We start from the raw sequence: 24010 nt of genomic DNA, 5'->3' as shown, positions 1-24010 counted from the left end.
TGGCTAGAAAGAAAGAGACCGAGAGACCAAGTCCTGGGGACTCTGGAGTGACAAGAACTCTCTTGTGGAAGTGAAAATTGATCCCGTCCTGTGGGAAAAGTGTTTGGCAATGTTGCCTGAACCGTGATCTGGCGATTCCACTTCTCTGCGTAGACCCGCAGCAATGGTTCACGCCTTCTAGACGGGCTGGCACCTCCCCGGCAGCGCTCCTGGCTCCGGCCCCTCAGTGGAACGCGTCCCGGCGGCGCAGGGAGGGAAGCGGGGGCGAGGCAGCAAGGATGCCGAAGGGACCAGGGCTGCGAGAGGCCTCGTGGAAGAACCTCGGGGGCAGTGCTAAGTGGACAAAGCCAGATCCGGGGGAACAGAAATGCACCCCCCCTGATGAAACACTCCAACCAGAGACCAATCCATGTTGTTATAAGTTGAGGGGTGGTGACAGCGGGGCTCCTGGGGTCCCAGTAAGTGACCTGGTTCTTGCACTGGCTGCAGCTACTCGGAGCTTTATGGGGCAGTGCATGCTTGACCTATGTTACATCTCAACGACATGTTGACTTCAAAAGGGATTTGGGGTCAGGAAGCCTGGACTCTAGCTCCATTAACCTGTGTCTCAGGCCAGCCACCTCCCTCTCCACCCATTGTGCTGTGAAATCGGTGGCTTGGACTAGGTCGCAGTTTGCAAACGTCTCAGAGCCTCAGAACCACCCCTTCAAACAAAACCTCACCTGAGGGAGTTCTGTCATGGCTCAGTGGGTTGAGAACCCAGCCCTGTCTCTGTGAGGATGCAGGTTCGATCCCTCGCTCGGTGGGTTAAGGATCCGCTGTTGCTGCCAGCTGCCACTTAGGTCACAGGCATGGCTCAGATCCCGCGTTGCTGTGGCTGTGGCATCTGCAGCTCCAATTTGACCCGTAGCCAGGGAATTTCCATATGTAAAAAGAAAATGAAAGAAACCCCCTTCCAGAAAAACCCTCACCTGACGTCAGAGTACATGTGACATACGGAGCGATCTGATCTGGGAAGATACCAGGCATGAAACCAGGAGGGGGTGTGGCCAGGCTCCGGGAAGCAGGCGGGCGTGTGCTCTGCTGGGACTGCGGGGCTGGGGTGGCTTCTGGGGGCCTGTGACCCCCGCCTGCACAGAGCCACTCTAGCACTTCCTTGTTCTCTGGTGGCTTCTTACAGGCAGATGTCCCAGCTCTACAATCAGCTCCGGTAGGGAGGGCTTGACTCCTTTGCTCCATCTCCCAGTGGATGGAAATTCAGACACGACCTGGGGACTCAAATGCAGTCATTCACATCTTAGTATGAATTCCTCGCATCACATTTATCTCCCCCCCCCCACAAAAGAATTCAATAAAACCCAGTTAATGGGACGTGTGGGGTGCGGGGTTAGGGTGGGGATGGTTTGGGAAACGTGGACAATTGCTGGGAGGTGGAGTCTGGGCAGAGGGCTTTGGGCACCTGGTGATCGTGTGAGGTGGGGGCTGGCGTGAAGATGCTGGTATGGGGAGGGGCCGAGGTGCAGGTGAGGCTCGCACCTGACTAGGATGTAGCCTTGGTAGCTCATCCCGGGGACGTGGGGAGTCTAACATCAGTGGTGCTGGGTGGTCAGGCAGAGCCCCGTGGCCAGGTCTCCTTGCCTTGGGTCTCTGAGCCTGCGGGCACACGCCGACTGGCACAGCCATTGCCCGCCATCCACTCTGTGCCAGGCCTGGCTCTAGGTAGTGGCCATTCACTAGTGGCACAAAGATACCTCTCTGCCCTTGTGGGGGCGGCGAGACCGTAAACAGGTTAATAAAATACAGCGCTCTAGACGCGGGTACGTGCTTGGGGGAAAATGAAACAGGCAAGAGAGACGTGGAGCATCCAGGGTGGCTGTGCTAGATCTTAGATGGGGGGCCTCGCCAGGAGGCGGTGACCTCGCAGGGCAAGGAAGTGGGGGGTGGGGGGAGCGGGCAGGAACTGTTAGTGGGGGAGCATCTCCCTCCCTGGGGACCTTTTCAGAGTGCTCTGGAATGCAGTCGAGTGTTATTTCTCCTGGGGGCAGGGAGTGGGCATCTTTGCCTTGAATTTGTTTGCTAGATAAAGGGATTTATTGCTTTTGGTGCAATTCCAGCCCTGTGGGGCAGGTGGGGAAGTGTTGGAGCGCACACCCTGGGGCCCCAGCAGGCACCCTGCCCCAGTGGGGCACCCTTCTGCTTCTGCAAAGGCAGGATTGGGTCACTGGCACTGCCTTTGAAACAAACTGCCATGGGGGATGTTCTCTTTCCAGTTCCTCCTTGCTCCCCTGGGTGCCCCTGTGAAGGGCTTCCCACCACTCCGGTCTGAGGACAAGTTATTTAATCTCTCGGGGACTGCATGCTTATCTCCAGGATAGAATCGTTCCTACCCGGTCGAGTAGTTCCAAAGATGAGCGATCTTGTCTTTAACGTTCTTGAGATGATGTGCTTAACACGATGCCTTGTATGTTCAGTAAGAGGGAGCTAAGAATAAAAGTAGCTAATACTCCCTGGGCTCTGTTCTCTCCCCTTTTACCAGCCAAGAAACTGGGCGCAGAGAGGTGAAGTTCTTGCTCCAAGGTCACAGAACTGGCAGGTGGTGAATCTGAACCCAGGCAGCCTGGTTCCCCTCACGGAGGAGCAGCAGATGAAGGTGGCACAGGCGCAAGCTTGAACTTGTGGCGCGCTGTGTTGCGTTTGAGCTGTTTGGCGAAATCCCTCACTCTTTGCTGGAAACTTTCTGATCGTTTATCAGCTGTTTGTTCCCTTTGGTGCTGAAAACATGGGGTGTGGGGAGGGGACCCCCCAGCAGGAGGAATTTTCCTGCTCCTTCTTCTCTGCTCTGGGATATCGCCATTAGGGGGCCTGGCAAAGGTGGATACAGGAGGGATGGGGCGGGGGGTTGGCACAGAGATGTGAGCCAGACTCAGCCGAGGCTGTTGGTGGCCCGGGGCATGGTAGTGGCTGAAACCTGGTGTTCCTTCCCGTTTGGTGAGTGTGAGGTGACTGCTGAGCCCTCCTGAGGGACACCCCATCTTGCTCCAGACCGGAAGCGTCCATTAGCAGGTGCAGAGTGACACCCATCTAAATGACAGATACGACCTCGTGGAAATGATTGGACTCTCGGCACTCAGCCATTCAAAGTAACTAGTGTTTAGAAATGCCTGGAATTAGCCGTTTTGAATGATGGAATGACTGAGTGAACGATGCATACGCTAAGTCGGTGTGGATTCCGTGTCCACCGGCATGCGTGCCGAGGGATAGACACAGTTTTTGTCTGAGGGCGGCAGTTGTCCAGGCTTTTGCTGTAGAAAGGGCAGGAAAGGTCAAAGAAAGAAAGGCGCCCCCCCCGCCCCCCATAATTCCGTAGCACAGAGGTGGCTGCTGTCACCGCTTCCGAGAATTTCTGTCGAGTTTTATTTTTTCCAAAAGAGTTGATCATGTATGTACACAATTTGAATTTTGACTGCCTTACTTTTTGAAAAATATACTTTCTTTTTTCATACTCTTTCCCTTTATGGGTTATTGTAGGATGGTGAATATAGTTCCCTGTGCCAACTCCTGGTCCCCGCCCCCAGCCCTGCCCCCTTGGCAACCACAAGTCTGTTCTCCATGTCTGTGAGTCTGTTTCTGTTTCGTAGATAAGTTCACCTGTGTCCTATTTCAGATTCCACATTGAAGTGGTATCATATGGCATTTGTCTTTCTCTGACTTACCTACTTCACCTGGCAGGATAATCTCTCGGTCCATCTGTGCTGCTGCGAATGGCATTATTTCATTCTTTTTATGGCTGAGTGATATTCCATTGTGTCTCTGTCCCACATCTTCTCGATTCCCTCCTCTGGGGATGGACATTTAGGTTGTTTCCATGTCTTGACAGTTGTGAATAGTGCTCCTGTGAGCATAGGGGTGCATGGATCTGCCTTTTTTGACTTACAGTTGTGTCTGGATAGAGGCCCGGGGTGGGATTGCTGGATCCCATGGTAGTTCATGATTCAGTTTTCTGAGGACCCTCCTTGCTGTTTTCCACAGGGGCTGCACCAACTTACTGTGGTGAGGCCGGCAGCTACAGTTCCGATTCGACCTCTAGCCTGGGAACCTCCATATGCCGAGGGTGCGGCCCTAAAAAGTAAAAAACAAACAAATTGAGATGTTCTACTGGGTCTATTCATTCTCTGGAAAATAGCAATTTGTTGGATGTGTTCCTAAAACTAAGACGTATCTTAATCGTGTAATAGGAAGGCTGATCCTGACGCTTTTCAAGAAGAGTTTAGACGTGAAAGCAGAGGCCTGACACGTGTTTGTACAGCCACGCTCATGGCAGTGCTGTTCACAGCAGCCGCCAGGGGTCGGCAGCCCAGGTGCCCATCGGTGGATGAATGGAGACATCCGTGCAGTGGGGTATATTATGCAGCCTTGAAAAAGGAGGGCTTCTGACACATGTATGAACCCTGAAGACAACGTGCGCAGGAAAGAATGCAGCCACAAAAGGGCAAATGTATGATTCTACTGATAGAATCTGGAATTCTGAGTCAGGGAGTAGAATGGGTCACCAGGGGCTGGGGGGGGGCGGTACTTACTGTTGAGGGGGTGAGAGCTTCAGTTGGGAAGAGGGAAATTTCTGGAGGAGGAGGATGGCGATGGTTGTCCAGCCTGTGGATGTGCTCAGGGCCCCTGGCCTCATGCTTAGAAGTGGTTCAGTTGGTCAGTTTTAGGTTATGTCCATTTCACCAGGAGGAAACAAAGAAAGACATAAGAGTTTGAGCCTTGGAGCCTGGCTTCGGCCCTCGGGGCTCTGCTCCCTGCAGCTCCGGCTCTATCCCACCTGTGCCTCTGGGAAGCATGAGGCTGCACCTCTATCCCCGCAGCGGGAGGGCAAGGACAGGGAGCCCTACAGGAGCCCAGCTCACATGTGGGGTGCCCTTCAGTCCTGACACCACCTCGGGGGGAAGCAGAGCCTCCCTGGTCACAAGCCCCATGCCTTCCACCCTCTGCTTGGCTCTGCAGGGCAGCAGGCCTGGCAGAGCAGCGCACTTCTGCCTGGTGGCTGGGATGGGTAATGCCGCACCGACCGCACCCCCAGATCCCTGTCCTTCCCTTGGCTCCTGCCAGGCTGAAGACGTGGAGCCTGGGTTCAGGGGGCAGTGGGAGCCAGGGGAGGAGGCAGCAAGCTGGCCCCAGGCCCTCCCTGTCTCAGCTGGCTGATGCCCAAGTGGGTGAAGTTTACGGTCCATCCAGTGTCTGGGGCCGCAGTCAGGAGGGCAGAGGGACCGAGTCTCCGCCAGGCAGTGCAACACCATTGCCGTGCCCTGGGGACCCCACTCGCTCCGCGGCAGGTCAGCCGGGGTGTCTCTCTGTCCCCATGGCACCACCTTGGTGACCCCAGAAAGAGTATGTGGCCAAGCCTTGCAGGGTCCAGCAGCAGATCCCTGCGTACACATGTACACATGTAAACACACATACACACACACACACACGTGCACCCAGGCCCATCCCTGGGTGACTTAGTCCTTAAGTTCAGCTTAAGTTGCTTAGGTTAAGGCTTAAATTCTTGAGCCACACCTGCTGCTCTCACAGGGTGGGGGGCGGGGGTGGCATGAATCCCAGCGGGTCGCCTCTTCTCTGTTGGGAGAACCGACCGTGTGGATAAATGGCTTCTCGGGGGACTTTTTCAGCCTGGGGTGACAGGCAGGAGGGGATTTTTTTCCTGGGAACTACCCAGTAGTTTAGTATCCTGAGACTCTATCCCGCCTTCTTTCAGAAGGTCAACCCAGGTCTCAAAAGCAAACAAAACACACTGGACTAGGTTTCAGGGCGGCTCAGTGGCTGGTCATAAGCCCCGAGAAACAGGCTGCAGGAGCAGCAGAAACGCCAGCTCTGAGAGGCTCACTTTCTCCCCGTGGCTTGCTCTCGAATCTGCAAAACACCAACAAACCCCACGGCGATTTTGTGTGCCCCTTGCTTCCCAAGCGCGTACTCTTTGCGTCTGATCTTGGTAGGAGAATCTGTTCTCAGATCCCACCCCCTCGGGGCCGCCTGCAGCTCCCCACGGTGCAAGTTAGCGTCTTTATTTGACTAATGCGGGGCTCACTCGAGAGGCTTTTTAAAAAACTGCAAAGCTGAAACCCCAGGCAGCAGTTCTGATCGAATGGGTCTAGTGTGAGGTTTACATATCGGACGTTTTGAGAATGTTCTTGTGTGTCCCTGACGCTGAGAACCAGTGATCAGTAACGTGGTTCAGGTGAAGTGATCAGTTCCCCAAGTTCACTCTTCCCCCGCCCCCGATTATCCAGCCTATCAGCCTGGATATTTCTGTCCCGAAACTCAGGACATAAAAACACCTGATTGAAACAGCCAGGGGGCCAAGCCTTGCCTTATGTCAGGCTCCCGTGGATGAAATCCTCAGGTGACCAGGTCGTGCCTGGGGTTGCCTTGCATCTCTCATCGGCCACGAGGCCCCATCCTCATTTGATCTCCTGCTGCTTTGGGGGGATTGTGGAAAGGACTGGCTTTAGCCCTCAGAGCATCGCAGGCTGGGCTGCTCCTGCAGGGGCGTGCTATGTGGATGCCGTTGGAGGGGCCCCAGCTGCGGGGGCTGTGGCCTCTGCATGACTCCGAAATGCACGTGTGATACCCAGTTTTGGGTCATGAATGAGTGATTACAGTCTGCTGCTTGTCAGCTTATCGTTGTAGGCAAAGTCGTTCAAATTGGGCCATGTCTTCAGGGTCCCGGTGTCCCGCTGTGATGCGGGGCTGAGTGTCCTGTGTGCTGTCTCACGTGGAACGGGCTGAACTGGCACAGGGACCTCTCCCTGATGGAGAACTTTGGAAGAAGGCGCCTTTCTGTGTATGTGGTGTGTCGGCAGGTGTAACGCATTGCAGGGAGCGTGGGGACGACCCTATGCAGACGTGACCTTGCTCTGTCCCCGGCTGACCCACGGCGAAGGGATTTCTTATATATACTTGCTAATTTGCCAGCTGTCTGCTGCCTCCCGTTGTTTTTGCTGACTTAATAACCCACATTTGTATCAGAGGTCGGATGAGACAGGAGAGCCTTTATATTTTCTCCAGGAGAAGTTCAGGGCTAGCAAATAGGTGAGAAGGGGCCGGGGAGGTGGGGGCTGCCCACCTCAGGCTCCCTCCCCAGGGAGCTGAAACTTAGGTAGGGGCCTCTTCCTCTGGTTGACACGGCGGCTTCTGCCTGCCCCTCCTGCCCGAGGTTCCCTGGAAGACCCCCACCCCTGATCCAGTCTCCTCCGCCCCCCTTTTTTTGGCCCACTATTCGGATCCACACACACGTGTCTATTTCCTTCAAAAGGGTTTCGTTTCGGGGCCCCGTGGGCAGAGTGGTTAAGGGCGTGGACTTTCAGCTTAGCCGTCAGACAGCTGGATTCAAGCCCCACTTGTGTGGATTTCCTTCTCTGAAAACTAGTGACATCATTACTTACCTGATTGAGTTGTTGAGAAAATATATGTAAAGCTTGAGCCCAGGGCTTAGCCCAGATTCAGGGCTTGGGATAAATGGTAACTGTTTTAATAATGATTACTACTCTGATTATTGAATAGCTCTTATGGTATTGGGTTCTGGTTATTAGACAAACTTTTAAAATGTAGGAAGGCTTACACACAAAGTGACAATGAAAATCACCTATAATTCAACCGCCGAGATCCATCATTTCTGATGTGTAGAAACACCTACTGTTTTCTAGACAATTGAGATTCCACCAGCATTAGGTTTTTTTTTTTTTTTTTTTAGGGCTGCAGGTGTGGCACATGGAAGTTTCCAGGCTAGGGGTCAAATCAGAGCTGTAGCTGCCGGCCTGCACCACAGCCACAGCCACCCCAGATCTGAGCTGTGTCTGCGACCTACACCTCAGCTCACGGCAACGCCGGATCCTTAACCCACGGAGCGAGGCCAGGGATCAAACCCACACCCTCGTGGACACTCGTCAGGTTTTTTACCACTGAGCCACGACGGGAACTACACCAGCGTTAGTTAAAAAAATTTTTTATTCAAGTATAGTTGATTTACAGTGTTGTGTTAATTTCTGCCGTACAGCAGTGATTCAGTTATACATACATATATATATTCTTTTTCATATTCTTTTCATTGTAGTTTATCACAGGATATTGAGGGTAGTTCTCTGTGCCCTACAGTAGGATCTTCTTCTTTATTCTGTAGATACAAGTTTGCACCTGCCAATCCCAAATTTCCAACTGACCCCTCCCACACCCCCTTCCCCAGGTTTGTTCCCCGTGTTCCATCAGCATTACTTTTATCTGAAATTTCCTTTTTGCCGTGTTCTGCTATCAGCAGTGCACCTTATGCGTGGCTCATGGCATTGGTCAAAGAACACACTCGCCTTGGCAGTGACACCATCTGGGTCCCGTGACTTCTGTGTCTGTGGTTTTTATCTTTTTCCTTCTTATTTCTCGGTGATGAATTCCTTCTGTTTTATCTCCCCCCCCCCGTTTTTTATTATTAAAGTATAGTTGATTCACAATGTGTGCCGCTTTCTGCCGTACAGCAAAGGGACCCCGTCATACATATGCATATATTCCCTCTCTTATAGTATCTTCCAGCAGGTTCTATCCCAAGAACCTGTGCTCTACAGCAGGACCTCACTGGCCATCCTTTCTAAATGGAACAGTTTGCATCTACTAACCCCCAACCCCCAGTCCATCCCTCTCCCTCCCCCTCCCCCTTGTCAACCGCAAGTCTGTTCTGTATGCCCTTGAGTCTGTTTCTGTTCTGTAGGTAGGTTCATTTGTGCCATATTTTAGATTCCACATGTAAGTGATACCATATGGTATTTGTCCTTCTCTCTCTGACTGAGTGTGAGAATCTCTGGTTGCATCCATGTTGTTGCCAATGGCATTATTGTGTTCTTTTTTATGGCTGAGTAGTATTCCATTGCGTATTTGTACCACATGTTCTTAATCCATTTGTCTATGGTGGACATTTAGGTTGTTTCCATGTCTTGGCTCTTGTGACTCATGCTGCAGTGAACATAGGGTGCATGTCACTTTCTGAATTGTAGTTTCGTCGAATCTGTGACATGGTGCTGAGTTTCTGATGCCCTGCGGTGGGGGTGGGTCATCAGGTGGGGTCCTCTGCATTGGCGGCGTGGCTGTGGGGGTGCTTCCTGCTTGATTTGTGCACCCCAGGGACACCCTTGGAGCCGGTGCTCTGCCCCCCTCCTTTGGCACGGGCGGGGCTCTCTCCACATACCTCTATTCCCCGCCCACCCCCCGGGTGTCCTTCCAGCTCTGGAGGCAGCAATCTGGGGCAGCCCAGGCCAGGACACCGTGGCTGGGGCCAGTTTCCTAAAGACCAAAGTTTTAGGAAAGAGAACCCTGCCCCTGCCCCTGCCCCTGGCTCCAGAAGGCAGACAAGAAGGGGCTCATGGATCCCCCTGGACAAGACAGCCTCTGGGAGCAGCTGGAGACCACAAGCAGCCAGTCCCAGGCCCCCCACCTCGAGTGGGGCACCTTTGCTGAGTGCCTGATGTGCTGTCCCTTCAGCCCCCGTGTTCACTTAGGGTCAGGGACCGTGAGAAGGGCAGACTAGGCTGCAGATGGGATGGGAGGCAGCTTACCTGAAACTGGGGATTCCTGCCTCCCCCACCTGTCCCAGGAGGTGCAGTCAGTGGGGAGAAACATGGAAGGGGCTGGGAGGCAGACAACGGGCCATGGCAATGGAAGTAAATCTTCAGCTTTCTGTAGCTTACGGCTAACACATGGCATTTGATTTACTTTTGGAAGAGGAACATGAATTTTTGACAGGTGAGTTCAAGAACTGTGTTTTTAGGAGTTCCTGTTGTGGCTCAGCAGGTTAAGAACCCAACATAGCATCCATGAGGATGCGGCTTCCATCCCTGGCCTCGCTCAGGGGGTTAAGGATCCAGCGTTGCTGTGCGCGGCAGCAGAGGTCGCAGATGTGACTTGGGTCTGGCGTGGCTGTGACTGTGGTGTAGGCTGGCAGCTGCAGCTCCAACTTGACCTCTAGCCTGGGAACCTCCATATGACACAGGGGCGGCTCTAAGAAAAGAGAGAGGGAAAAAAAAGAAAAAAAAAGTGGCATTTTACAGGTGAGGGTTGGAGATTGAATCATTGGTCTTGTCTGAGTGCAAAGCTTAGTATCGTTCCCACTCTTTGTATAATAAAAGGCTCTGTCTCTCGAGGGGTGTTTGTTGAAAAGTTGCGCGTTTGGCAAAGGATGAGGCGGCAGAGACTGCTAGTGTTCCCCCAGTATCCATGCACCCCCCTTTCCCTGCTGAGCCACCAGGGAACTCCTTGGTGTACCTAACTTTGTACTGTTTAAATCATGTAATACATAGAACAAAGCTTAGGTTACACTGTTTCATAGACGGTGATGGCTATGACATGGCTTATGTTGCACCATTTAAAATATAGTAAGTGAGGAGAGAAGTTAGGCCACCCTTCTAGGCTGCTTCTCCACCCCAGCCCCGTTTCCCATATGGCAGGTGTTTTCTTGTCAGCAAATGAACAGTCAATTACATTTAATTGCCCCTTTACATTCTCTTTCAGCATTGGGTTTCGAAATACTACTGATGCCTTGATTTGTATCAGAGGTTTACAACTTCCAACCCCGAGGAAGAGCCTCTTGAGTGGAATGGGTAGAACTCCTACCATTTTGGGCACATCTGTGAACTGAGATGTTTTCACGTTTTAATTTTTTGTTTTGAAATAATTTCAGACTTACACGGAAGTTGCAAAAACTTAGTGCAAGGCATTCAGCCTTCCCCCTGGATTTTGCAAATGTTGACATTTACCCTATTAGCTTTCTGATTCTTTCCTCTCTCTTTTCCTTCCCTCTTTCCCTCACTCCTTCTCTGCTTCTCTTTCTCTCTCTCTCCCTCTCTCTCTCTCCATCCATCCATCCATCCACCCCACCCACCCTAGGAACACCACGTAAATGGAATCATACAGAATTTTTGTTTGTTTGTTTTTGGTAACTGGTTTGTTTCACTCAACATAACGTCCTCACGTTATGATCCCCATTGTAGCAGGTGTCAGAACTTCCTTTTTAATTTTATTTTTCTTCTTTTTAGGACTGCGCCTGTGGCATATGGAAGTGCCCAGGCTAGGGGTTGAATCAAAGCTACAGCTGCCGGCCTACACCATAGCCACAGCCACAGCCACACCAGATCCCTGGCGTGTCTGCGACCTATACCACAGCTCGTGGCAACGCTGGATCCTTAACCCACTGAGCGAGGCTAAGGATTGAACCCGCATGCTCATGAATGCCGGCCGGGTTTGTTACCACTGAGCCACAACAGGAACTCCTTCCTTCCTTTTTAAAGGCTGAGTAATATTCCTCGGGATGGACGGAACACACTCTGTTCATCCACTAGCCTGAGGATGGATGTTTGGGTGGCTTCCACCTCTTGGCTACCGTGAATGATGCTGTTTTGAACACAGGTGTGCAAAGATCTCCTCGGGACTCAGGCCATCGCTTTCTCAGACTAACCCTCCACTTGGGTTTGTTTGTTGCTTCTTGATGGTTGGGTCAGGGCTCTGCTTTTTGGGCAGGTGTCCCAGGGAGGAGGGCCGCGTCCTTGAAGCATCACATCTGGACACACAGATGTCCCCTTCCCGTGTTGCTCCCTTGTGCGGGATGGCATCTGCCAGCTTCCTCTGTGGTGAGGTTACTCTTCCTCCTTTGGGACTAACAAGTACTTGGGGACAGATACTCTGAGGCTTTGCAGCTATCCTGTTTCTTGTCAAACTTAGAGCTACCCGGTGACTCTGGTCTGAAATAATTACTACTGTGGTGATTCTCATGTGCCTTAGAGGTTCCATCATTCCTTCTTTATTTGTAGGAATTCTGAGTAAGGAGACGCTTTCTCATCTCTTGCACTCATTGCTTATCCATTTTATTACATTTGAATGGGTCCGGGGATTCTCTTTTTCCTCCGGGTTATAATTTTGTTGCTCAATTCATACCCGATCCGGCCAGGGGAACCCCTTAAAGCAGGCCCCTGTGTACTTGTGTTTTTTTCTTTTCTTTTTCAGCACATGGAAGTTCCTGGCTAGGGGGTGAATCGGAGCTGCAGCTGCCAGTCTACACCAGAGCCACAGCAACGCCAGATCCTTAACCTACGGAGTGAGGCCAGGGATCGAACCCACGTCCTCAGGGATGCTAGTTGGGTTCGTTACTGCTGGGCTTCAACAGGAACTCCCCTGTGTCTTTTTGGACATATTTTCTCATGCACTCACATGCCAGCCTCACGGTTTCTTGTGGTTCCCACCCTTACACAGTGATCAATACCAGGTACCCATGAACTGCTAAATAGCTGAGACTAAATCCATCTAATGCTGTAGTTGGCCAAACCCCTCAGAGCGCCTGCTGGTCATTTATCTGAGTGCTGAGCCAGCCAGGCGTCAGGCACCCTCTCGCTTTGCACCCTAAGTTCTGCCCTAACACTCGCATGGTCTTGAGTTCGTTTATTTAATTTATTTTTTTACGGCTGCACCCGTGCCATATGGAAGTTCCCGGGCCAGGGATTGAACTCAGCCTGAAGCTGCGGCAACCCCAGATCCTTGACACCCACTGCTCCAGGCTGGGGATTGAACCTGCGCCTCTGCAGCAACCTGAGCTGCTGCCATCAGATTCTTAACCCACTGTGCCACCGCGGGAACTCCTCAAGCTGTTTTATTTTAAAGGCAGGTGTGTTGGTTGGGTCCTCTGAGAAGTGGCCAGTAGGATGGAGCTGGAACTGCAAGAGGTTGACTGGGGGCCCGTTGCTCGTGAAAGATAAAGGAAGCAGATTGCAGGCCTGAACGTGGTGACCGAGTGGGAAGGAAGCTGGGTGGGTGGGGGGTGGGGGTGCCGTGGGAAGATGTAGGGCATCTCAGAGGTCTCCCTGGCCCCGGGGTGGGGGGAGCTCAGGTGCAAAGCTGGTCCATTGCGGGCAGAACCAGCCAGGCCCTGGTGCCCTGCTGGGTGCAGCCATGGCCCAGGAGCTGCTGAAAAGGGCCTGGGCTCGGAGGCCACCATGGACCCCAGCATGCTGCTGCTGGAGATGCCTTTACCTGCACTCCTCACAGCCAGGGAGCAAGTTCTCTCACAGGGAGACCGGAGCCAGAAGCCTCTCAAGTTGCCATAGGAAAGATAGGTAAAGGTCGTATTCACGGATTCAAAAATTAGAAGTTTGGAACAGAACTCTTTCCTAGTGGGGTGAGTGCCCCTGGGGACCCCTGAGGTTTTGATAATCTGAGGCAGTGCTGGGCTGGTGTCTTACTCTGTTTTCCTCTGGATTCCAAGCTAGAGTCTCTGGCTGAGTGGGGCCACCACTGAGGTCCCCCACGGCCCCAGCACGTGCCTTGAAAGAAGGAGCAGTCAGCCGGGTCGCCCCGGGGGCTGTCGCATTCCAGGGGGCTGGTCAAGGAGTGTCACACCCAGTCTGCGGCTCCCAGCCTCTCGGCCACCCCCAGGCTGCTTCAACGGGGAACGAGGTGCTGCGTCAGCAGCAGGACCCGGGGTCACGGAGGGTCCCAGTTCTAGACTCGAAGGCCTCCCAGCAGAAAAGGACCCCTGAGCTGGCCGGGTCATTCCACACCAGGGACGGGTCCTGCCCGGTGAGCTGGGCGGGGCTCCCCGGGGCAGGCCCTCGTCCCCAGTCTGTCCCGCCTCCGGCCACAATCTGGTTTCTGCTCACGATGCAAGTCCGCTCCCCCGGGTTTGTCCGGGGTTGTCATTTTATCTCCTCTTGCTCCTTATTGCCCGTCTAGCTCTGTCGCTGACCTCACGAGTCTCTTCCCATCCCTTCCAGGGCGCCGCCCAGCAAGGGGCCCGTGGGCCGTGTGGTCCGAGCCCAGGCGGTTACCGACCACCGCGCCCGGGGACGGAGCCTGTGCCATAGCCTGGCCTGGCTGCGGGGGGCGCTCCACCATGTCATCAGCGTTGTTTTCCAAAACCTGCCTTTAAACTCTTTCTGGCCCCGATCTTGATCTATTTTTAGAATGTTTTCCACCCAGAGAAGGAGGAAGTACAAGGGGAACAGAGCCGGGGAAAGGATGCCAGCCCTGATGGGGCAATCGCACCGCGGGGCCAGGCAGGTTTGCAACATGGCCCGTGCCCCACTCTCTCCACTGTGGTGGCTCCTGGCACGTCGCCCCCGCCGCGCGTGGCAGAGGGTGGGCCACTTGTCACTTTCTGTCCTGCCAGGGGCCTGGGCAGGGAACCTGGGTTGTTTTGACTTTGGCTCTTTGCTCTGTGTGTGTGTGTGTGTGTGTGTGTGTGTTTGGGGGCTCACTCTAATGACCTCATTTAACTAATTCCTCCTTTAAAGCCCCTGTGTCCAAATATAGCCAGAGTCTGAGGTCCTGGGGTCAGGGCTTCAATGCGGGGTTTCAGGGTCACACAGTTCAGTGCACAGTGGTCCTGTTTTCAGGTTTATCCACGTCGCCATGTGTGTCAGAACCTCTCGCCCTTTTCATGGCTGAGTAACATTCCACTGTGCGGCTCTACCTCCTTTTGTTTATCCTTCATCTGTCGATGGGCGCTTGGGCTTTTGGCTCTTGGGAAAATTCTGCTATATCCGCTGTCTTTTTACATGAAGAGGTTCCTGGAGTTCGCGTTGCGGCTCAGTGGGTTAAGAATCCGACTAGTGTCTATGAGGATGCGGGTTCAATCCCTGGCCTTGCTCAGTGGGTTAAGGATCCAGCGTTGCCGTGAGCTGTGGTGTAGGTCGCAGATGCAGCTTCTAGGAGATCAGCTGCTGGTCGGAATAGAACATTCAGATCTGCTCAGGGACGCGTTGTCTGTGAAGGAAGGATTCTGTGCCTGGTGGGGCAGAGAAACTGATACCTGAGTTTCTCAGCAAATTTCTCATTAATTGGTCCTTGTTCCAGGATCTGAGAGTCCCTTACCTCCTTGTCTACTATGGTTACAGGTCCCAATGTCCAGTAATGGGGTCCTCAGAGTTCCTGTGATGGCTCAGAGGGTAAAGGACCCAACACAGCATCTGTGAGGATGTGGGTTTGGTCCCTGGCCTCGCTGAGCAGGTTAAGGATCCGGCGTTGCCGCAGCTGCAGTGTAGATGCAGATGTGGCTCGGATCCCGTGTTGCTGTGGCTGTGGCGTAGCTGGGAGCTGCAGCTCCCATTCGCCCCCCGGCCCGGGAACGTCCCTGTGCCGCGGGTGCGGCCCTGAAAGGACAAAATAAATTAATAAAAGAATGAAGAGTGATGGATTCCAGCACCTGGCTCTTTTTCTGCCCCACCCCTGCCTCTTGTTTTCAAACCTTGGAGAGGAATTTTCCAGAATAAAGGTTTCTGGCTTGCGCTGCCCTTGTGGTTTTTGCAGGCTGAATGCGCTTCGGGGGAAGAGTGGAAGGGAAATGGGGAGCCAAGTCCTTTGAAACTCCTGCCATGCAGGGGCCTGTCTCTTGAGCTCTCCTCCCCGCCCCTGCCTTAGAAACCTCAGCCAGAGATTCTGGATGTCACTGTCACTGCAGGGTCCCAGGACCGTCGTCTGCGGGTTATATAACCCGTTCTTCCTACAGTAACCAGAGGCCGGTCTTTAAACAAACGTGCGTCTGTCAACCTGTGTGGCCGGGCACCTGCCACCCACCGGGCTGTTTCTGGCCCCTGTGATACAAACAGCCGTGAACACCAAGGTCCCTCCCGGCCCCTCGCTCATCCTTCTTGGGGCCTCTTGGTGCCTTTCTGGGATCAGGAGCCACGAGATGTGGCCTGACCAGTGTCCCCCCATTCTCCAGCCCTCTCCCCCTGCCTGGCTCTTCCCTGAACCCACATCCGGCGCCAGCGCCTTTGCTCATGTGTCCTCGGCTTGGTCGCCTCTTACTCCAGATACCTGGAAGGGCGACTGAAGAAGTAGGCTAAAAACCGGAATGCAGGCCATCTCGACAGCGTGTCACAGCGCAGCGTGTCGGAGGCAGAGCACTTGGGGTCTAGGAGGGTAACCAGAGCATGATCCTGCTGCTAGTTTCTCCCGCTTCTTGTCATGACTGGGAGACCTTAAGCCGTGGTTGTAGCTTCTATGGGAAGCCCTGTCCTGGAGTCTCGGCGATGTTGTGCTGTCCACAACGTGGCTGAGGCCGTCAACATGTATTATTACTTTTTTATTACTATTTTTTTAGGGCTGCACCTGCCGCATTCAGAAGTTCCCGGGCTAGGGTATGAATCAGAGTCGCCGCTGCACGTCTATACCACAGCCACAGCAACACCAGATCCGAGCCATGTCTGCAACCGACACCGAAGCTTGTGGCACTGCTGGGCCCTTAGCCCACTGAGTGAGGCCAGGGATCCAACCTGAGTCCTCAGGGATGCTGTGTCGGGTTCTTAACCCACTGAGCCACAACAGGAACTCCAAGACGTTTTTTTGTTTGTTTGCTTGCTTTTTAGGGCCGCACCCGTGGCATATGGAGGTTCCCAGACTAGGGGTCTAATCGGAGCTGCAGCTGCTGGCCTACATCACAGCCACAGCAACGTGGGAGCCGAGCCGTGTCTACGACCTACACCACAGCTCATGGCAATGCCGGATCCTTAACCCCCTGAGAGAGGCCAGGGATCGAACCCACAACCTCATGGTTACTGGTTGGATTTGCTTCTGCTGCACCACAATGGGAACTTCCCAAGATGTATTATTAACCATAGAAATGTGAGGTCTATCAGAGAATTTGATCTGTATCAGAGACAGAGGACTTTTTTTTTTTTACTACATGTTTTTACTAATAAATTTGGGCATCTCAAAACCTTTCGGAAGTGCACAGAAAGCCCAAGGCCGCCTCCATTTCCTTAATGCTGATACAGTTACAGCTCATAAAAGCCGTTATTCCTCCTTCCATTGGCTCTGCTGTGGCAGAGACCACGTGCCTTTTCTGCATCAGAAAGGCGGGCTGTCCAGGTGTGACAGCCGCAGCAGGAGGGCTGGGACTTTGGGGGGCTGGCTCCCCGTCCTCATTTCTAGGTAGCACTTTACCTTGTAGGTTCCTTTGGAAGTTTTAGTGTGTGTAGCAGTCGAAGATGGCCTTATGTGCATCTGCTCACCAAAGACTAAGTAATTCGGACCTTGGCGTCAAAACCACGTGGATCCAGGATTTGGTTGTTGGCCTTGTTGTTGGGAAGGGGGCCCAAGTAATGGAATTGGGAGCCGCCAGAAAGAAGACCAGCCTCGTCGGGGCTCTTGTTGGTTATTCCTTGGCTTATTAGCTATGTGATCACAGGGAAGTAATTCCATATTTCCGAGCCTCGGCTTTATCAGCTCTAAGGGAAAAACGTAGGGGTGTGTGTGTGTGTGTGTGTGTGTGTGTGTGTTAGGGACACGATGAAACTCAAAAATGAATTCATACTTCTGACAAGGACCACATCTCACTTGACTTTAGGGCCCCAGGACAGCTGGCTTGCCGTGACTTCTTGTTGGTTGTAGGAAGAGATGGGAGATGCTGGCTTTGCTTTCCCGTGTGCTCTTGTCTTTGGCAGAGACAAAGAACAATGAGATGGATGTGAAATTCCTAGTTGATCTGCCCCAATTACAGGCTGACTTTGCTTCCAGTCCCAGCATGGACTTGCCCTGAGCCTGCATCCCGCTTAATGGCACCTGACCTGACACCTCTCTTCTTGTTCCATGTGTTTGTTCTAACGTGGGTCCCTGTCCGCCTCTGGTCTGTGGGAGCACTTTCTCTCTCACACTCAGTGTGAGCCGGAGCTCAGGGCACCGAGATGACAGCTGCGTGATCACCGGCTCCTCTCCTTGGCTGGACTCTAGATTGTTGGGATTCCAGGTGCGACCTGTTCCCTGCAGTGTCAGATGCGCAAGCGACTGCCCGTGAGCATCTAATAAATGTACCAGAAGAGGATGGATGGTGAACGGCTCACCCCTGAGCCTCCTGTCCCTCCAGGAAACACAGGCTCAGCGTGGCTGTCTGCCATCCTCTGCTGAACTCTGCGTGTGTCTCCTCTTCAGTCTGCGTCGTGCATGCAAATTGGTGACCAAGACTACACACCCATGAAAGAAGATTTACGCAAAGCCCAGAAATAGCATCATCCGCCTCCCAGCGTAAAACACAGCTTGAGCTTGATTCTCTTTGCCCACAGGTGCAGGATTCGTGCAAATTCCGTTTGTATATGTGTATCATTTGCAAGAAGCAGAGGTGTTAGGAACACATGCAAATCACTGAAGAGTTCCTGGCTGCCTTTCTACCCCGTTCCCTTCTCCCTCAACGCCTGGATCTGCCCCATCTGAGCTTTCCTTTTTCTCCCTTGTGTTTCGTCTCAAATTTAAGCGAACGGAGCTAGCGCTGATTTTCAGTTTTTGGAGTTTTTGAAAAAAAACTTTTCGTTTTGAAATACAAGAACTTACAAAATAGCACACAGAGTCCCAGGAACCCTTCACCCAGCTTCCTCTAGTGGTGACATCTGACATGACTGTCGTCAAATAGCACAACCAGGAAACTGCTGTGGGTTCACGCCTGTTCACTAGCCCACAGGATATCTGATTTTTTTTTTTTTTTAAGCACAAGTATTTCGAGGTCCTAAAACAATAGGTTTACACACAAGGAACCTATGTGTTGATATTGGTGAGGTTGACAGGGGGTGTAAAATAGTCTCAGAGCAGGTGGGATGCTGGATGTGAGAACCAAGGGGTGGATTTAAGAGTGTGGTCCCGAGGTTGGGGGTGTGCCCTTGAAAAAGGAAAGGCTGACAGGAAGCGGGGTGACAAGGACGGAGCAGAGGGAGATGGAAGCGTGCTGGAGGGCTCAGTAGGGCTTCAGTTGCCACGGTTCCCCCACTATCAGGATGGGGCTGCATACAACTGTCCTTATAACCCTCATAATGAGATGGGTCGGTCCCCTTATTTGGAGAACAATGTATATGGTATTTGAAGAAAAATAGTGATTTTCCAAAATTTTTTTTTTTATTTTTTTTAGAGCACTTGTAGATTCACAGCAAAATTGAGCAGAAGGTACAGCATGCTCATACGCCCCACCAGGCACAGCCGCCCCCATCATCCACATCCCTCGCCAGATGGTACCTTTTTACTGAGAATGAACCTGCACTGACCCATCGTCATCACCCAGAGTCCATGGTTGTTTGTCATTTAGGGGTCCCTGTGGGTGGCGTATGTTCAGCGGGTTTGGACAGGTGCATGAGGTCACGTAACCATCCTTATAATGTTGTACGGAGCAGCTCTGCCCTAAACATCCTCTTTGCTCCACCTGTTCACCCCCCTTGCTCCCTAACCCCTGGGGACCGTTCATCTTTTCCCTCTAGTTGTGTCTTTTCCAGAACATCACAGACTTGGAATCGTACACTCTGGGGCCTCTTCGGCTTGGCACCTTTCACTTGGTCCCCTGTAGTTAATGTTCCCCTGTGTCTTTATCATGGCTGGACGGCTCATTTCTTTTGAACCCTGAATAAGATCCCATGGTCTGCAGGCATCTCAGTTTATTTATCCATCACTTGCGGAAGGACGTCTTGGCTGCTCCCACCTCTTAGCGATTATGAATACAGCTGCCATAAGCCTTCTGAACGGGCACTGTGTTCCCCCTCGTGGCTGCATGACAAGCATTTCATTAAAAAGAAGGAAGAGGCCGCCCTCTCCCCTGTCTTTGGGAGCTAAGGGCTTCTTTCCATCTTTTATTTGGCGTCTCTCTTCACTCAGACACGGGATGGTTCGCTGGCGCGAATGACGACACGTTGAGTCTAATTAGCAACTCTGATTGCCCGCAGCCTGCTGTGGCTTGTTCTGGCTCCTCTCTCTGGGGAGAAGGGGGCGGTTGCAGCCTGGTCCCGATGCTGAAATCTGCCTCACTGGCTCGGGACCATGGAAGTGGGGTTGCCTTTTGCTGTAGGTACAGAGAAGCAGGGCTCCATGACCTTGGCTGGCAGAGGGAACTGCGAAGAGGGCGGCTGGGTCGAAAACCCGCTCCCACGGGCCCTTCTGCGTCTAAACCTAGCCAGCGCATTCTCCTCGACCACTAGGCACCTCCACCAGGCACTGCTGGGAGAGAAGGCTTCCCTGCTGGCTCCTGCCATCTGCTCAGCTACTCTGGGTGAGACGGTCTGAGTAGAGGGGGCTCTTCCCTCCCCGGGACTCCACTCAGCATCCCAGCCGGGGTCTGACTGTGCCCATCCTAGGTCCCCAGGGAGCCATCAGCTGGTTCCTAACTGGTTGTGTTCCTTGACCTTTGGCCTCGTTCGTACCCCTCTAATCTCTAAACTTCCCTTTACTCATTTCGAGGATGACTGGATCCTCTGGAAGATTCCTTCCAGCCTTGATAACGCCCAGGACCATGGGTCGTAGAATCGGCCCCCCTCTGTCTAGTCCCTGGAGCTGTAGTCATCATTACGGTAGAGGAACTTCGACATTCTCTGCTGCCTTTTCTTTTTTTTTTTTTTTTTGTCTTTTTGCTATTTCTTGGGCCGCCACAATCGGAGCTGTGGCCGTCAGCCTACGCCAACGCAAGATCCGAGCCGTGTCTGTCACGGCAACGCCGGATCCTTAACCCACTGAGCAAGGGCAGGGACCGAACCCACAACCTCATGGTTCCTAGTCGGATTCGTTAACCACTGCGCCACGACGGGAACTCCCCTCTGCTGCCTTTTCTGAAGGACGGCGTGCCTGCTCGCCAGATTGGGGAGCTGGTCAAAGCCCTAGAGGTAGTTGGATACCCTGATGGAGTCATTAACAGAACTAGAGAAAGAAGTGGGTGTCTAAACGGGTCAGCTCTGAACCAGTGCACTCCTGGAGTTCAGATGCAGTTGGGTTGTTTGTAAAGGGCTTTGCAGTGAAGCAATTTATCTTCTACGAGGAAACCCCAGCGTATGCACTTCAGGGTCCCAAGGGCAGCACCACTTCTGGCTGCCCTGCCCCCAGGCTTTTTTAGGGCCACACCCGTGGCATATGGAAGTTCCCAGGCTAGGGGTCAAATCGGAGCTGCAGCTGCCAGCCGATACCACAGCCACAGCAATGCCAGCTCCCAGCCGAGTCTGTGACTTACACCACAGCTCCTGGCAACCCCAGATCCCCAACCCACTGAGCGAGGCAAGGGATCGAACTCGCATCCTCATGGATTCTATTCGGATTTGTTTCTGCTGTGCCACAATGGGAAGTTCTGTTTTAAAAGTGTGAATTCATCCTTGTCCCACACTCCCTCCCAGTTTGTTTGCACTTGGATATCTGAGGGGGGAGGGGGTGCAACTCGTGTTTGCTGGCCCATCAGGTGCAGGAGGAGGTCCGGGGAACTTGGCCTCTGCTCTGCAGAAGGGATGGCTGAAGCCCTGAGGTGTTATTGACACCCAGGCCGGGCAGGCGCCAGGGCTGGGTGTGGGGTGCGAATGCTTAGTTGGAAGCCCCAGGACGGCCAACTGCTTCAGAGCTGGGCCCTGGTCAGGTGCCATCAGGATTTGAAAGGTGTGCCTTTGCGGTATGGACTGCTCTCCCCCGAGCTGAAACCCACACTTGTTTGCCAGGTTGGAGGGTTGGAAGAATGCCACCCTGTCCTCTTGCCCTGCCACTCAGGGTGCAAAAAAGAATGAGTGGGAAAGTCGCAGGCAGGCAGGCGGGCACACTGGGTCCCGCCGAGAGCCAAGGTGTTCGAGCTTGCGGGGTGCAGCAGCCCCTTCCCCGACATCAGAGAGCTGGGGGCAGCAGGCAGGGCGACCGCTGGCTCGCTGCTCTTTCCCCCTTTGGGTCAGCCCACTCTTATTTCAAGAGTGGAGTGGGACTCCCTGGGGCTTTATAGGATGTCATCGCCGGCATTTGCTCCCGCTGCAGAAAAACAAGTCCAAATGCAATGCACTCAGGTTTCTGAACAGCTGCCGGAGCGCCAAAACCAGACAGTCAGCAAAGCTGTGGGAGGGAGAGCTGGGACTCCGGGGAGAGGGAGGCGGGGGTGGGGGTGGGCCTAGGGCGGGGGAGGGGCGGGGGGAGGGAGTCAAGGGCACCCTTTCGGTGGGCGACGCTCGCCCCTGGCCCTGGGGTGCGTCGAAACTGGGGGATGCTCGGGCGGGCAGGGTGCCCGGCGTGGGAATCGGGGCGCGGGGGCAGAGGGTCAAGCGTCCCCTCCCGGTGGGGGAGACACTGGGCTCTCTGGATCCCTGGGTGGGCTGGGGTGCGCGGAAAGTGAGGCCACTGGGCCGGGTGGGGTCCCCAGAGTGGAGGTCCCGGCTCGGGGAGGGGTCCCCACCCGGTGGGCAGCGCTGGGCGCTCTGCGACCCTGGGCGGGCTGGGGGAGGAGGGGTGCCTGGACTGGAGCTGGGGGTGCTTCGGGGCAGCGGCCGGGCGCTCCCGCCTCCGGGCGGGCTGGGGTGCGGGGAAGGGGGAGGCCCGGCGGGGCGGGGCGGGCGGGAGCAGCTTGCCCGCCGCCAGGGAGCGGGCGCCGTCCCAGCCGAGCCATGCGGTACGTGAGCGACGTGTGGTAGCCTCTGCGCAGACTGTTCCGCGGCGGCGGGGTGGGTTTCAGCGAGCGCCGCCTCCTTCCAATCACAGCGCAGCTCCAGCGCGAGGGATGCACCTCTGCCGGGCAGGGCCGCGCTCGGGCTGAGGCATCGCGTGCCAGAGTCACATCCCTGTAATGCTGCAGACCCCGCACAAGGCACCCCAGGTCTTCACGGGGCGGCCACTGGCCTGACTACACGACGGTCACAAGTCGCGAGCTGACTGATGCAAATCTGCGAGGACCGGGGAGGCAGAAGGGACACAGACACCACAAACGGGCGCGGAGGAGGTGCAATAGGGGCTGTGCAGGTTAAATGCCACGAATTTTAGGGGCTTGCACAATCAAGGCGCCGCCTCCCAATAATTACTCCGGGGCTTGCGGGCAGGTAATGAATTGCAGGTCGCAATAGGATCTAATTTTATTTACTCTTCTACTCGGGGAAATAAAGGTATATCGGAAATATTGCACATGTTGACCGTGAAAATCAAGGTGCTGCGTTCCATTTCGGTCCGGGCTCGGTCCGGATCTTTCCCGCCCCTATCTCCGTGGTGGATGTGACTCACAGGTATTATTAGGGAGCAGCTCCGGCAGGGAGTGACCGACCCCACAGAGGCTGTCAACATCCTCCCTCTGGCTTCCTTCTAGGGTGGCAGAGTCACCTCCCCCCCCCCCAGGCCCTCCTAACCTCTCTTCAGCCTTTAACCCGGGCCTTCACCTTGACTGTGCCTGACATGGACCGCGTGTTAAAAATGGAGAGTATTGGGGTCCCTTTCCCGGAGAGGCCGAGTCAGTAGGATGCATTTTAACCGGCGTCCCTGGGGATTCGGCTGCAGGGCCCCGCACACTGGCCTGGACGGAGCTTTTTCTTTCCTCCCAACACAGCCCAAGTGATTATTCTGGGAAGCCGTGCAGGTTGTTTTTAGGGGATAATAGGAGGAGACTGATTTGGGGCGTTATCTGAGGGACCTCCGTGGCCCGGCGCACCGCTGTCACCGGCCTGCAGGGGGCGCCAGCAGGCTGCCTCCAGGCTAGGCCACCCTCCTCCCACGTGAAAAGGGGCTGGAACCCGAGGAATGCGTCCCCGCCCCGGGGTTGACGTGTGCGTCGCTGCCGGCCCGAATTCTTAAAAGCCAGGGCGGAGCGCGAGGCATCTCAGAGGAGCCGGAGAGGAGGCGTGCGGGTGGGGACTGCGGCGCACTCGAGTCAGCGCACGGGGACCGCGGCTGTCACTGCGCTCCGAGCATCCCGGGGGCTTCCCGAGTGGACGAGCCCGGCCCTGCGGGAGTTGCGGGCACAGCCCCAGCCCCCCGTCCTCTCGCAGCGCTGGTGGAGCCTCACGCCCCGGGCGAGCGTTAGTGATTTAGCACAAAGCACGTTTCCAAAAAGCCGCGCTCTCGCGCACGCACCCTCTCCCCCCTTTGTTTCGGGGGTCGACCGGCCGCTCTCCTCCCCAAGTCTGAATTCTTCAGAAGGGGCGGAGGGCCGCCGAGTCTCGGCTGGGAAGATGCCCTTGGAACTGACTCAGAGCCGGGTGCAGAAGATCTGGATCCCGGTCGACCACCGCCCCTCGCTGCCTAGATG

General features: G+C 54.3%; 1 protein-coding gene across 4 annotated transcripts in view; it reads left to right on the top strand.

Moving 5' to 3' along the window:
- Positions 1-24010, top strand: part of PFKFB3 (6-phosphofructo-2-kinase/fructose-2,6-biphosphatase 3) — an 80951-nt gene that overhangs the window by 31217 nt on the left and 25724 nt on the right. For 2 of the 4 annotated variants that reach the window (XM_047755172.1, XM_047755170.1), the window contains exon 1: positions 23798-24009. The exons of 1 other annotated variant lie outside the window; for it this stretch is intronic. In XM_047755172.1, coding sequence (XP_047611128.1) covers positions 23934-24009 — 76 coding nt within the window. In that variant the 5' untranslated portion in view covers positions 23798-23933. Of the gene's footprint in view, positions 1-23574; position 24010 lie in introns of those variants that run through there. One more of the 4 variants, XM_047755173.1, reaches the window with a different exon arrangement.

The sequence above is a fragment of the Phacochoerus africanus genome, chromosome 12, assembly GCF_016906955.1.
Source record: "Phacochoerus africanus isolate WHEZ1 chromosome 12, ROS_Pafr_v1, whole genome shotgun sequence".
NCBI lineage: Eukaryota > Metazoa > Chordata > Mammalia > Artiodactyla > Suidae > Phacochoerus > Phacochoerus africanus.
The sequence above is the reverse complement of the archived record's forward strand: the minus strand, read 5'-3'. Positions and strand labels throughout refer to the sequence as shown.